This window comes from Taudactylus pleione, unplaced genomic scaffold (genome assembly GCF_031769625.1).
Source record: "Taudactylus pleione unplaced genomic scaffold, aTauple2 ptg000710l, whole genome shotgun sequence".
NCBI classification, from domain to species: domain Eukaryota; kingdom Metazoa; phylum Chordata; class Amphibia; order Anura; family Myobatrachidae; genus Taudactylus; species Taudactylus pleione.
In genome coordinates this window covers 666,146-679,894 of record NW_028285112.1, presented here as the reverse complement: position 1 = coordinate 679,894, position 13,749 = coordinate 666,146, and the positions used below count along the sequence as shown (strand labels likewise).

General features: G+C 38.2%; 1 protein-coding gene across 3 annotated transcripts in view; it reads left to right on the top strand.

Annotated features, from left to right (window-relative positions):
- Window positions 1–12,466, top strand: part of ADGRB3 (adhesion G protein-coupled receptor B3) — a 926,819-nt gene extending 914,353 nt beyond the window's left edge. For all 3 annotated transcript variants that reach the window (XM_088456639.1, XM_088456638.1, XM_088456640.1), the window contains 2 exons: window positions 5,378–5,482; window positions 11,647–12,466. In XM_088456639.1, the coding sequence (XP_088312765.1) occupies window positions 5,378–5,482; window positions 11,647–11,835 (294 nt within the window). In that variant the 3' untranslated portion in view covers window positions 11,836–12,466. The remainder of the gene's footprint in view (window positions 1–5,377; window positions 5,483–11,646) is intronic.
- Window positions 12,467–13,749: the final 1,283 nt, after the last annotated feature.

The following is a 13,749-nucleotide window of genomic DNA, read 5'->3' as shown; positions in this document are numbered from 1 at the left end:
TAATAACTAGAATCTTGCTATGGGCAACATCTCCAATTCTAAAAACTCTCACTTTAGCAAATTTAAACCTAACTGTGTTTTAGTTTAGTGATGTATGTGACTAAAACATGGGATGTACAGCTTTATCATTAGATGTGCAGTTTTAAATAGTAGGGCTTAATGTAAATCAGCAAATTTCTGCAATAACACTTCAAAAACGAATGTGAACTTTCCAATTCCTTTGAAATGCTAAATAGGCAGAACACTATTTAAATGAACAGAGCCCTTACAAGTCTGCTTCAGAGCATTGCACAAGTGTTTCCAACACACATGCATTCAGTGTATGTTTCATCACTAGAGAATAAATGGAGCCCTACTCCTGCATGAATTTGACCTGATTCAGACACAAGACCGAAAGGAGACACAAGATCCAGCAACTATCACCAGACTGAACATGCACCACAAATCACACATGCAGACTGCGCATTCACCACACCATGCAGTTGCAAGTCACGAAGAATACGAGATCGGCTGGTTCGCAACATGCATGGCCGGATCTCTCCATTGGTGAAATGAGAATTTATAGATGTCAACTGTGCTGCTAGCTTGCAAATACATAGCCAATTACCATGTTATGGGAGTGTCATGGGCATTTAGCCAGATTTCCATGTTATTTTAAGGTGTCTATATGTACAAGGGACACCTATTTCTGACATCTTTTGCACACAGCATAGAGATGATGTAAATGTCAATACAGGTTGAGTCTCCCATATCCAAATATTCCGAAATACGGAATAATTTTGGCATGACCAAGATAATGAAACCTTTGATTTTTGATGGTTCAATGTACAAAAACTTTGTCTAAGGCACAAATTATAAAAAAATATTGTTTAAAGTTACCTTCAGGCTGTGTGTATAAGGTGCATATGAAACATAAATGAATTTCATTTCTGTACACAAACTTTGCTAGAGCCACAACATTATTGAAATTATTGTATAAAATAACCTGCAGGCTGTGTGTATAAGGTGTATATAATACATAAATGTATTCTGTGTGTATATTGGGGTCCCATTCCCAAGATATTTCATTATGATATGCAAATATTCCAAAATACGGAATATTCCGTTATCCAAAATACCCCTGGTCCCAAGCATTTTGGATATGGGAGACTCAACCTGTACTAATTTGACCACTGCTACTGCTGGCGGAAACAGTGTGCAGTGCATTTGTGCACATGTAGCAGCACAGATGCTTGTATTAGTATAAAGTACTAAATCTATCTGCCGTGGATATTCTCCCTTATGGGCAGTGTGGACTTCACTGGGTGTCACCGTCCAAGGGGGCAAAGCCAAAATGCCAGCTCCTCCTCAGTGACCAGGAGCTGGGCACTGCACTGTGATGTTATTGTGCAGTTCTCAGCTTCCAGTCACTGAGGAGAATCTGGCAGTGTGGGGAAAGTTTCTGGGGGCAGTCCGGCACCTCTGGGAGTGCTGGCCACGCTCCCAGAGAGATGAACCCGGGTGTTTGTCACAAGGCCATACCCCTTCCCAGCATAGTTACTCCTGCTTTTCGGGCACACAGGCCGAAGGTGCATGCAGGGGTGATATTTAGCGCACTGGCTGTCACTGATTCTAGTGACGTCACTGCTTGTGGGTGCTTTGCGTCCAACTCAGAATGATGTCCACATTATAGATGTTTTTAACATGCTGGTATATAATTTCATACATGCAATTTATTTACTATTTAGTATTTGGTTTTTAATTTCTTGCTTTGTATTCAGTAGAACAAATGCATCGATATTAAATTATAGTAACTGTCTCAGACATATCAAACTGTCAGATCTGTTTTATCTTCAGATGGAAACATTTAAATCGGACAAATTGTGTAACTTAACTTTTGTGATATTATTTATCAGTCACATTATTTACTTCTAAAATAATATAATTAGCATCTAACTACCATGGTATATTGAGCAGTGGGTCCTGCGTGACCTTGCTTCTCAGGGGGGTCACCTTATCTTGCCAAATGTCTCAAAATAAGGTGATTTACTGTATCTGCCGATGTAATAGTTAAAATTATGAATCATATATGCTTCTCAGGTTATTTGGCAAAATTGTAATACCAAACTTTATAGATACACAAATCTGTCTTACTGAATTTATCAATATTAATTGTAATATTTTTAGAAGAAAGTTTTAAACAGTACAAGAATATCAATATTTCCCTAAGGCAAAACTATAGAAGAAACTTAGCGAGGACTATGTACAGTAAAAAATGTGTTGCTCTATGAACTAGCAATGTGATTGACTTCAGTTATAAGACTACTCACTCTGTCTATTTAATCAGCAAGTGAAATGGCTCCCATCCAGTTGTGGATTTTACCTAGGGGCTGTAGGGTTGCTGCCCTCCCCACCCATTAAAATCTGCCACACCTTGTGACATTAACCAGTGAGTCTATGCACTGGGTGTCTTCCCTGGCAGTAGCTTTCCATTAGAGCTACCTGCCAATCTGATACCTGCTAATCAAACACTAGACAGACAGTACCAGTTGGGCGGTGTTTTCTCTGGGACTGCCTGTCTAGACCACGACTAGTACAGAAAGCGCCTCCCCTGCCATTGTGGTCAGCCTTACCTGCCTTCCAAGGCCTGCAACCTATGCAGCCTCAAGAAGCCGGTGTTTCTATACATGCGCCCATGGCTGTACATGCCAAATCTATTGTGATGCACAATGAACCTATTGACAGCCACCTCACACAATATGGTAGGAGCTGCCACTGCTCTCATCTCTTGCCTTACACAACCTACCGTAAACATTTATATACAGTACCTAAATAAATCTCAAAGCAAATGCATCTGACACTTTCAGATGATAACTGAGATAATAATATTAACCAACTGGGCTTCAGTTCCAATGAACAAAAAAGGATGAATCAACAGGCTCAACACCTCACATTTGTTTGTGCATCAATGTACAGAGCTCAACTTAGAAACAAATTCTGAGAAGCTAAGATTCTACCGGTGCTAATACTTTTGGGAAAAATAAGTATAAGTGTAATCAAGGAAAAACAGAGCAGAAATGTGTTCATTTATTTACAGTAGAACTGTGTTTAGGTCCCTGAACAGCTGGTTATTGTGGTGCATGGTGGTAAATAATGGCATTTACGGTTCTTAAAGTAGACTGTCTAATTGCTGAATAATTAATACAGTCAAGTAGTAGACAAACTTGTCTTAACATAAATATATATGTATTTGTGTATGCAGTGCTGCATGTGTTTAGGGTGGATAAACATACTATATGAATATGTTATTTTAAATTATATTAATGTTAAATTCACACTCACGGTGGTTGTGTGGCTATAATTATGTGTAAGGGTATATATTGTTCAATAGAATTTATATTCCTTACTTTCTCCTTTTTACTGACAGGGAAGGAGCAGGTGTGCGGGAGCAAATGCTATATGTAACAGTAGATAGCAAATGCTCTCACAGTCAAGCTCTGAAAATATAATATTTTCAGAGCTTGATGAATGTAGGTCCCCTTAATAGTGATATGTGGTATCTCCTGCATTTCCTTTATGATGAATTGCCAAAATACTTAATTTCTCCAAAAGTAGGTTAAAATGTTCATTTTTACCCTCTGTTGTAGAAATTAAGTGATAATAGACCCCCAAGGCTGGTAATAAAACTCTACCTCTAAAGATGGTAGTTCTATCCAACTGTTACTGTTCAAAAGTTTGGGGGTCACTTAGAAATTTCCTTTTTTTTTAAAGAAAAGCACTATTTTTTCAATGAAGATAACATTAAATTAATCAGAAATACACTCTATACATTGTTAATGTGGTAAATGACTATACTAGCTGCAAATGTCTGTTTTTTAAAGGAATATCTACATAGGTGTACAGAGGCCCATTTCCAGCAACCATCACTCCAGTGTTCTAATGGTACATTGTGTTTGCTAAGCGATTTAAAAGACTAATGGATGATTAGAAAACCCTTGAAAACCCTTGTGCAATTATGTTCGAACAGCTGAAAATGGGGTTGCTCATTAGAGAAGCTATAAAACTGGCCTTCCTTTGAGCTAGTTGAGTATCTGGAGCATCACATTTGTGGGTTCGATTATACTCTCCAAATGCCAGAAAAAGAGAACTTTCATGTGAAACTCGCCAGTCTATTCTTGTTCTTAGAAATGAAGGTTATTCCATGCAAGAAATTGCCAAGAAACTGAACATTTCCTACAACGGTGTGTGCTACTCCTTTCAGAGAACAGCACAAACAAGCTCTAACCAGAGTAGAAAGTGAACTGGGAGGCCCCGGTGCACAACTGTACAAGAAGACATTAGAGTCTCTAGTTTGAGAAATAGACGCCTCACAAGTCCTCTACAGTGAAAAGATTGGCAAAGAAAAAGCCATATCTGAGAGCGGCTAATAAAAGGAAAATATTAATACGGGCAAAAGAACACAGACATTGGACAGAGGAAGATTGGGAAAAAGTGTTATGGACAGACTAATCGAAGTTTGAGGTGTTTGGATCACACAGAAGAACATTTGTGAGATGCAGAACAAGTAAAAAGATGCTGGAAGAGTGCCTGATATATATATATATATATATATATATATATATTATATACACATACACACATACTTCATAGAACCCACTTGGTGTTCTATGCCTTATAATAAACTTTTAAACACACTGGATCCAGCCAGCAAATCCAAGTTCCTTCAGGCAGTTACAACATAAAACAAGAAATTAATATCTTAACATGTTTGGACTACACAAGGACTTAGATTATTTGACTGTGAATAAATTGCTTTCTTTGAATATACATATTTTAAATAACCTGCTATGTGCTTTGGTAACCTGTAATTCATATGTTATTCTGTAGCCTAATTGAGACTTTGATTAAGAACATTAATTTAAATAATAATATGAGTTACAAATAAAAAATGTAAACTAAAATTATGAATTCAGCAAGAGCTCATTCAATTTCAAATTCTATTATATATGTATGTATATATAGAATTAATTAACTTGTCAATGAAGATATTTCAAACTATGAAGACAAAGGACATATTTAATATTATCTTCTTTGTACAGTTCAACTTTAAGTAGTATAATATCCCTTATATGTGTATGCAGCCTTCTAAATAATATTTCTGATATGTGGACTAAGGCTTTCCTGCTATATGTCAAAAAAGATAATATACAAAATATTAATATTACTTGAGAAATGAAAATGTTTTATTTTTATGCTCAAGTTATATAAATAATTAATCTAAGATTTGCATATTATTAATATTATAATAATATCTACAAAGTATTTTAATTCTTATATTTTAAATTAATCTTTCATAGAACATGTAACTATTTTTAAAACACTGTTATTTATTTTGCAGAAGGTCATGCATACTAGAAAGAGGCATATGGAGCTATTTCAGGAACTAAACCAGAAATTTCAAACTCTGGACAGATTTCGGGATATACCAAATACTGGAAGTATGGTAGGTTTATTTAAAAAAAAAAACACCCAGACACAAAAAAAATGTTTAAAGAGGTGATACTGACAAAATGTAAACAAGTCCTTCAGAATTATACAAGGTTTATGTTCCTAGACAACTTTTCTGTACATATTTAACATCTAATTTGTATGGGTAAGAATGTATACATATTACATATTTGTACTGTACCTAATAATAAGTTAAATATAAACATACCCTTACTTCATACATAAATAAATTTTAAATTAGCAAAATACAAATGAACTCCCTACATCCTAGTTCCACATTTTTTTATTGATAAAAAAATCATATTCTCTTCCAACCAATCCAGCAATGTCTGCAGGAAACTAGCCTCTTTTTTTATCACTTACACTGTATTACTAAATTATTGAAAACGAACGCAACCCAGACTCCATGTCTAAATAGTCAGCCTGGTAACCAGGGGGTTTAAAAACGTGTATCCAGTTCTCATCTGTTGACCGGTTCAACCATTATGTAGTGAGTTACTTTGCCAGCCAGTTACTTTGAAAAAAAATCTCTGTGAGGTAATTGTTAAGGTTTTTTGAAAACAGGCTTTTTAAAAAGACTTTAAATTATGCTTATGGTATTTTTTGCTCAATACATTTTATTGCAAAATTATTGGAATATTACTGTTCTGTACTCATTATATGCTTTCCTTCGGTCTATATAATTAGACAGACAGCATAATGAGGAATATTTTTAATATGTAGATGTTTTCCTTCTTGCATAAAACAGTAGAGTAAGGTCTTTGCTGAGTGCCACCTGGCAGAGGAAGAGAGACATTAATAAAAGTGCTGTTGGTGCTGGATTGCGTCAGCTTGAAATCAGGAATTTTATTTCATTCACTTACAGTATTTAATAAAGACTTTTTGAACAAGGGGATGACCATAGTGCAAGGAAGTGAACTTACTGCCTGATTCAGAGACAGACGCTCTGAACGAGCGCTTGCTCTGAATCGGAGCGTTTTTTTTTGTTTTTGTTCGGCCTCCGGGCCGCTTGCATAGCTGTGGGTGACCACCCACAGCTATTGCGAGCGGCCAGGTTGATGGTCACGATGGTCAAGACCATCACGACCATCGGGCTTGTGACGAGACCCTTGTGATAGGGTCTCGTGGCCACAAGCCAGCCGGAAGCTCTCCCACTGACATCACTGGTGATGTCAGTGGGGCCACCCCCAAATGGCAGGTGTTCCTTCGGGAACGCCTCCGTTTGGCCAGCCACCCCCCCTGGCCGCCTACCAAACGGGGTGAGCTGTCAATCACCATCGACAGCTCACCCCCTTTGGTGCGAGACACGGAGCGACGGAGAACCCGGCGCTAGCCAGGTCTCGCGCATGCGCACGACGGAGCCGGCTCCGTCATGCGCATGCCCAGACATCGACCTGGTTGCGAGCGCTCAGTGCTTGCGACCGGGTCTGAGTCAGGCCCTTAGTCCCCACCTGAACACTATATGGCTGATCCAGAAGTCAGCTGTAGCATGGGGTGCTGATCATCAGTCCCTCCTGACAAAAACTCCACTGCGCTATGGATGTGGGGGAGGGGTAAGTGCTCCAGGAAGGTGGGGGGATAATTCCCACAAGGGGGGCAGCTCTATTTGCATTGGGGAGAGGGATTTGTAATGCCCCAATTAAAAATATATGGGGGATGGAGGAGTTTTAAATTTGTTAAATGACACCCATCACTGGGGGAGGAGGGGGAGAGCATGTGGAAGGATGATGAACCAATACACTGGGGTTGGGGGGTGGTAAACAAATTATGATCTATTACCACTAAGGGCATGGGGGGTAATGGTAAATGAGAGCAGTTGCAACTTGGGGGGTATATTGCCAATGAGGGTGGGAAATTATTTTACAATGGGGGCTTCTGGGCATGGGGTAGTGCTTGACACCCCCAAGGCATATTTTTTTTTCACTAAAATATATATATTTTTTAAAATAAATAAATCAACCAACAATTTCCGACCGATTTTGGGGAAAAAATGTGAAATAGGTGAGCCACACCAGCTGCCCATCCAACTGCTGCCAAACATTGCCATTTGGGACTCACTGACAGTTGGTGTGGCTCTCCTATTTGAATTTTGGACTGTGCTGCAGCCCCACCTCCAGAGCTGCAACTGGAGACATCTCAGGGTTGCTTTTCTACTCGTGGCTTAATATTGACATTCATAGCAAAACACCACCAGTATTCTTTTTCTCTATATTTTTTTTTATTTCAATATACATATCAAGAATGCAAAAAGAGATGACACCCTAAAACATTAGCTTATACTGAAAAAAAAGGTTTTGTTTTGGTGGTGGACACCTTCTTTAAATTAAATAGGTTTACTGATTTTGCAAATATATAATAAGAAAAGAGAGAATAAAGTAAAAGAAAGTAAGAAAAGGAAAAAAAAATTGGGAAGTGTTTGGAAACCACATTACATTCCCGCATATACACTGACAGCTATAAAATCTGTGCACATTGCTGCTGAAGGTTTGAATGTTGTGTAACGGATTAGTAAACTACTTTAGCGGTCAATAGTGAAACAGCAAAGAGAAATGATTGTAGTTTTTACCTCTTATTAGCAAGAAAATGCACATAAGTGTAAAAAAAAGGTGTATTTACCACTGTAAGGAGCATTTAAGCTGCGGGATGGTGCCAGAAAACATAATTATAACTGTAATGCAGGGTATCCAGACAGTAGAGCATGGCTAATTTTTGTTAGCACCCCTTAGGCCTATCTCACACTTGCCATTTTGACTGGATGGCAAAAAGCCACCCGGTTATTTACCGGGTGCGATTTATAGTTATGCATGGAAGCAGGTGGGTCCTTTCACACGGCCCAGGCACGGCATGTTTGCTGTGTTACAGCCAGAAATATCCACTGAGAAGGATGGCTGCCGTGCCATGCCCGTGCCATCCCTGCAAGCCAGTGGTGTATAGGAAGCAATGTTTCCTTTCACACACACCGGCCAGCATGTGCAGCAGCTGCTGCACATGCCCAATAGATAAATAATTAAAAAACACACATTAAAAGCGGCTCAATGCCGCTGCTTGTGAAAGGCACTGAGTGTCTGAAAAAACTTTCTTTAATTTAAAATGAATCTTTTTTTTCTTGCTGCATTTCATTTGATATATGGATCATACGCTATTGAAAAAACATATTCACTTAAAACAGGGATGGGGAACTTCAGGCTCGGGGGCCGCATAAGGCCCCCGGAATCATTTGGTCTGGCCCTCTGAGCTTTTTTCTGCTAGCCTCATCTGGGTAGGGGGGTGCCTAGAATGGCACCCTGCAGCCAGAATCTATGCAGCAGTGCTGCCTGGAGCATCCTTAGTCACAATGCTGCCCTTACAGCTCCCCAGAGTAGCCTCAGGATGCTTCGTGCATTGTTTTAATCACTGACTATTGTGGCCCCGCCCCCATGTGATGTCACACAGAGGGGGCGTGGTCTGCACTGGGCCCACGTATAATGGCCCTCGGCAGAAAAAAGGTTCCCCACCCCTGACTTGAAATCTTGGCAGCTACATTGCTATTTGGGAAACTGATACCCAGTTATAGTAAAATAGCAATTTAAATGTAACACTAATAATAGCAAGTGTACTTGAGTATTATTAAGTTACAGTTTGTAATAATGCAGTCAGATGTGCATATTTTAGTGTATCCTAAAAAATAAGTCTTGTTTACAAAATAGATACAAATAGATACAAATATGTAAGTTTTGCAAAGATTTGAGAAAGAAGGGCAATATAAGTTACCAGAGGGCCCACCAGTTAGCCCTAAGTCAAAAACAGGTTTCTTTAGCATTATGTAATATATGCAATGCACAGGAAAAGTGACATAGATTAATCCTAGCTATCACAAAACTTTTTTTCAAATAATTGCAAAAGTTCAATTAATATTAATTTGTATTTATTGTAATATATCACTGACTAAACGTATACACTCAAGTTTTTTACCTATTAGCTAACTGCTACCAAATTATTTAGGTTTTCAGGCAGATCTTGAAATATTACCTGCCTAAATTTCAGTAAGTAAAGCCAAACTGTCACTAGTAGCCTCTGATTCCACAGCTGTATATGGAAACTTATGTAGTCCTTTTTGATGTTCAAAACTTCTCTCAACCAGGGTACACACTACACGATGTGTGTACCCAACTACGGTATGATGCAACAGTGTGATACATCACAATGTGTAGTTCTATGCTGCATTTAGCTGCATGGCATTGTTCATTGCATTGTTTCATCTGCTGTGCTGCACACTAGATGGGACAATGCGATGAATGACCTGCAACTACATGCGATCGGGCGTATACACTATGCGATCTGCATGGCATGGACAACTCGAGGCATGTTCGACCAGTGCGGTCGAACAGGGGCACCACCCCATAGAGGGCACACCCCACCCAACATCCTGATTTCAGCAGCACTGTCCTGCTGTTCCACCCATGGGCCGAAGTGTTCCGCGGGTGGTCTGGTCGGGAAGTTGGGAACCCCCACCGCCGCAGCGGTGCTGGACCCCGGAGTAGCTGAATGGATGCTGCGCGCATGCGTGCAGCATCCATTCAGTGCCAGGAGAGGGCTGGGGGAAGCCCAGCTAGTGACGAAGTGTTGGGCTCGCCCCCAGCCTGATATTACACGGGAGGTGTGCCGTATGGGCACGCCCCCAAATAACAGCATGTAGGGGGCGTGGCCTATACCCAGGCAGCACAGGGCATGGCTATCCCTGGAGCCGACCCTGCCACATGGCATAATGCTCCGATCTGAGTCAGAACGATATATTGTTCAATGGATCACGTAGTTAACATTGATTTATCAGGACATGTGTTAATGTTCATATAGAAAAAGAAGGACATTCCGCACAGGAAAATAATTATAAGATATATGAGAAAAAACAAAAATATACCTAATTAATGGGTAAATGACCCTACTATAAATGAACTTGGTGGTGCTCCCCAGGAGTAAGAAATACTCAAATATGTTCACCTTCAATTACCCTGTGCAGCAGGATAATAAAGAAGACTCCTTTGTGGGGGCACTCTTATATAGAAATATTAAAACTTAACTTTATTAATATATTACATATTGCATATTGCTTTTATGCAACTTGATTTGAAATAGGTTGCACAATGACAGTACAATTGGCTGTTCTAGTGCTGAGGAAGAAAGTAAAGAATGCCTCTGCTGCAGACCGGGAAGCGGCAGGGCAGCAGAAGCATTCTTTACTTTCTTCCTCAGCACTAGAACACCCAATTGTACTCTCACTGTGCAACCTATGTCAAATCAAGTTGCAGAAAAGCAGATGCGAAACGGTGTTAGTGGAGCGGCGATTTTGTCACTTACCTAATCCATGGTGGATGATACAAAATTACCACATTGTGTTTATGAATGTTTATACTGCAGAAATCACGATTTCAATGTATAATACAGCACATTGGTTTAAACTCAATGCAGGCAGAGAGAAGGTATATAAAAGTGAAAAGACCATAGATGTGGTTGTGTCATTAGAATTGCCCTGTATAGAGCTGTTGTCATGAATTTGGATATTCTCAAATCGATGTGCTATATACTCTGCTGATACCAGAATTTAGAAATTATGTTTTGTCTCAGGATAAACCTGTAAATTATATGAATATTGATAATACATATCCATCTAATTTTTGTTTTTGATATCTTGGCGAAAACGGCTAATTACCCATAATTTTTCATTGGAAAGGAGCCACTGGACTTTGAACTACACCCATAAATTTTTATGGGAATAGAGATTTTTTCGCCCTCTTGGAATTACATTCCTTTAATTATACTTAGGAAATGTAATTCCTTTAAGCATATATATATATATATATATATATATATATATTTTGTGAGTATGTTTTGTAAGTGGCTTTGCAGTTTGCAATATGTAATATACTAATAAAAGTTAAGTTTTAATATTTCTATATAAGAGTGCCCCCACAAAAGAGTCTTCTTTATTATCCTGCTGCACAGGGTAATTAAAAGGTGAACATGTGTTAATGTTATTAACAGTTTATTTGATTGTTTACAGCAGTTTGTATATACCAACAGTGTTTCCTTCTTTAATGGGATTTCTCTACACAGCAGGGTGGTGCAGTTTATTTTCTAAATATAAACATAACCTCCTTGCTTTATGTCTTTTATTATCCACAGGATAACCCAGCAGTTAACAAAAATCCATGGGACAGTTTCAAAAACACAAGTGAATATCAACATTACACAACAATAAATGTATTAGATTCAGAAGCAAAAGATTCTTTAGAACTTAGACCCTCTGAATGGGAGAAGTGTCTGAATTTGCCTTTAGATGTACAGGAAGGCGACTTTCAAACAGAGGTTTAACATAACCACAAAACAGACTTAAAGAAGACAACAAGAGAATTGCACTGACACATGAGAGACTATAGAAGCCTGGCGTCTGGACTTTTGTGACTACTTCATGTCAGGATCTTCATGTGCCAAATGTCAGTGGCTTTTTTGGTTATTTTTCTTTTTTTTTAATTTCTTGTCTACTCTCACTAGAAATCTAGTGCAGAACCAGGTGTACAAATCTTACCATCATGTGTTGTAAGTACCCGTGGAATGGATTTGTAAGGTAATCTTTATAGATCAACCTCAAACAACAATTCATGTTGTAACAGCTTCATTTGGTTTAGTTTTCAAAAAACTTCACCATGAAGCACAATGTATATATGCAGTTTTTAAAATTTATAACAGTCTGTTTGGCCATTACTACACTTTTTACTTTATAATATAAAAAAAGCAAACTTTTTGTCATTAAATGAATGTTTGTTGAGCTACGTTCTTCATTGCTTTAAATGCAATAAAGTAATAATCTCACTTTTATATGAATAATATATTTCACATCTTTATTATTGCAGTTTTATCTTGGAAGCTCATAGTGGCTTTCTCTGCTGCAGCTCTGTATAAAATATTTAAAATGTTGTATGGTGTAAATAAACTTTTGTCTACAGCCCTGTTTGTATTGTCTTTCCTGAAATTTTATAAATGTTTGCGGGTCGCAAATTTATTATGACTGTCGGTTGCATTTGGTTTATCTACATTTACTTTTAAGTTCAATTTATGTTACTAGCTATAAATATTCTGAAAGTAAAACTTTTTATTATTATTATTATTATTATTATTATTATTATTATTATTATTACAATTGTACAAATTCTGATTTTCTTCTTTTGTTACTAACCTCAATTGCAAGTTTATTTCGGGGAGATATACTAAGCTCTGGAAAGTGATAAATTGGAGAGTGATAAGCTACAATCCACTCAACTCCTAACTGTTATGTTACAGTTAGGAGCTGATTGGTTGGTACTTTATCACTCTCTGATTTATCACTTTCCAGAGCTTAGGACATCTGCCCCATGAGAAAGAGATATTTGCTATGTTTCCAAATTATATTTTAAGTAACGGATTAAGAAGTTACAGCTGATCTGCTGCAATGGAAGTAAATTACAGTAAGCCTTGAAAGTTTATGCAAACAATTCCTACAGTTCTCTAAACATCTGTTGATTTCTTGACTTCTTGATTACACACCTCTGTCTGTAATAAGCAGTATTGGGGCAGACTATTATTTCATCCTCTAAAGCTTTATTTGGACAACATTGCACTGGAAGAAGTAGTATATTGGTACCATAAAGTTAGGAAAAAGACAATTAACACTGGAAGACAGACAGACCAACTATTAAAAGTGTAGGGCTTTCCCTAAACTGCAAAAGAAAGGCAAAATGTTAGTGAGTACAGTTTCCTACAATTATCAAAAGGCACTTGGAAACTAAAGGAAACTCTGACAAGAGATTTGGAGTTCCAAAGCCACAACAGAATCAGAAAACAAGTTTCTGAGAATACACAGATTGCATAGTCGGCAGTTCACAGGACAGTAGCTTCAAGCACAGCTTAAAACTGGTTGAAGTAAGCAAGTCTCCATTTCAACTGAGAAGACTTCAGAGTGCAGGTTTGACAAGTCAAGTGGCAGTAAAAAAAGCCATGTCTAAGATGGCAAAAAAAAGAAAGGGGCTAGGACATTAAAGACTGTATCATGTAAAAAGTTTTATGGACCTACAGTATATATCAGAATTCAAAATCTATGGTCCATTGTGGAATGTTTTGGCACACTGTCAAGTAGGTGAAAGGATGGTTCCTCAGTGTGTAAAAACAAATGTCAAACATGAAGGAGGAAGCTTGATGGTCTGGGGCTCTTTTGATGGCTCTCAAGTCGGTAACTTGCACAGAATGGCTAGT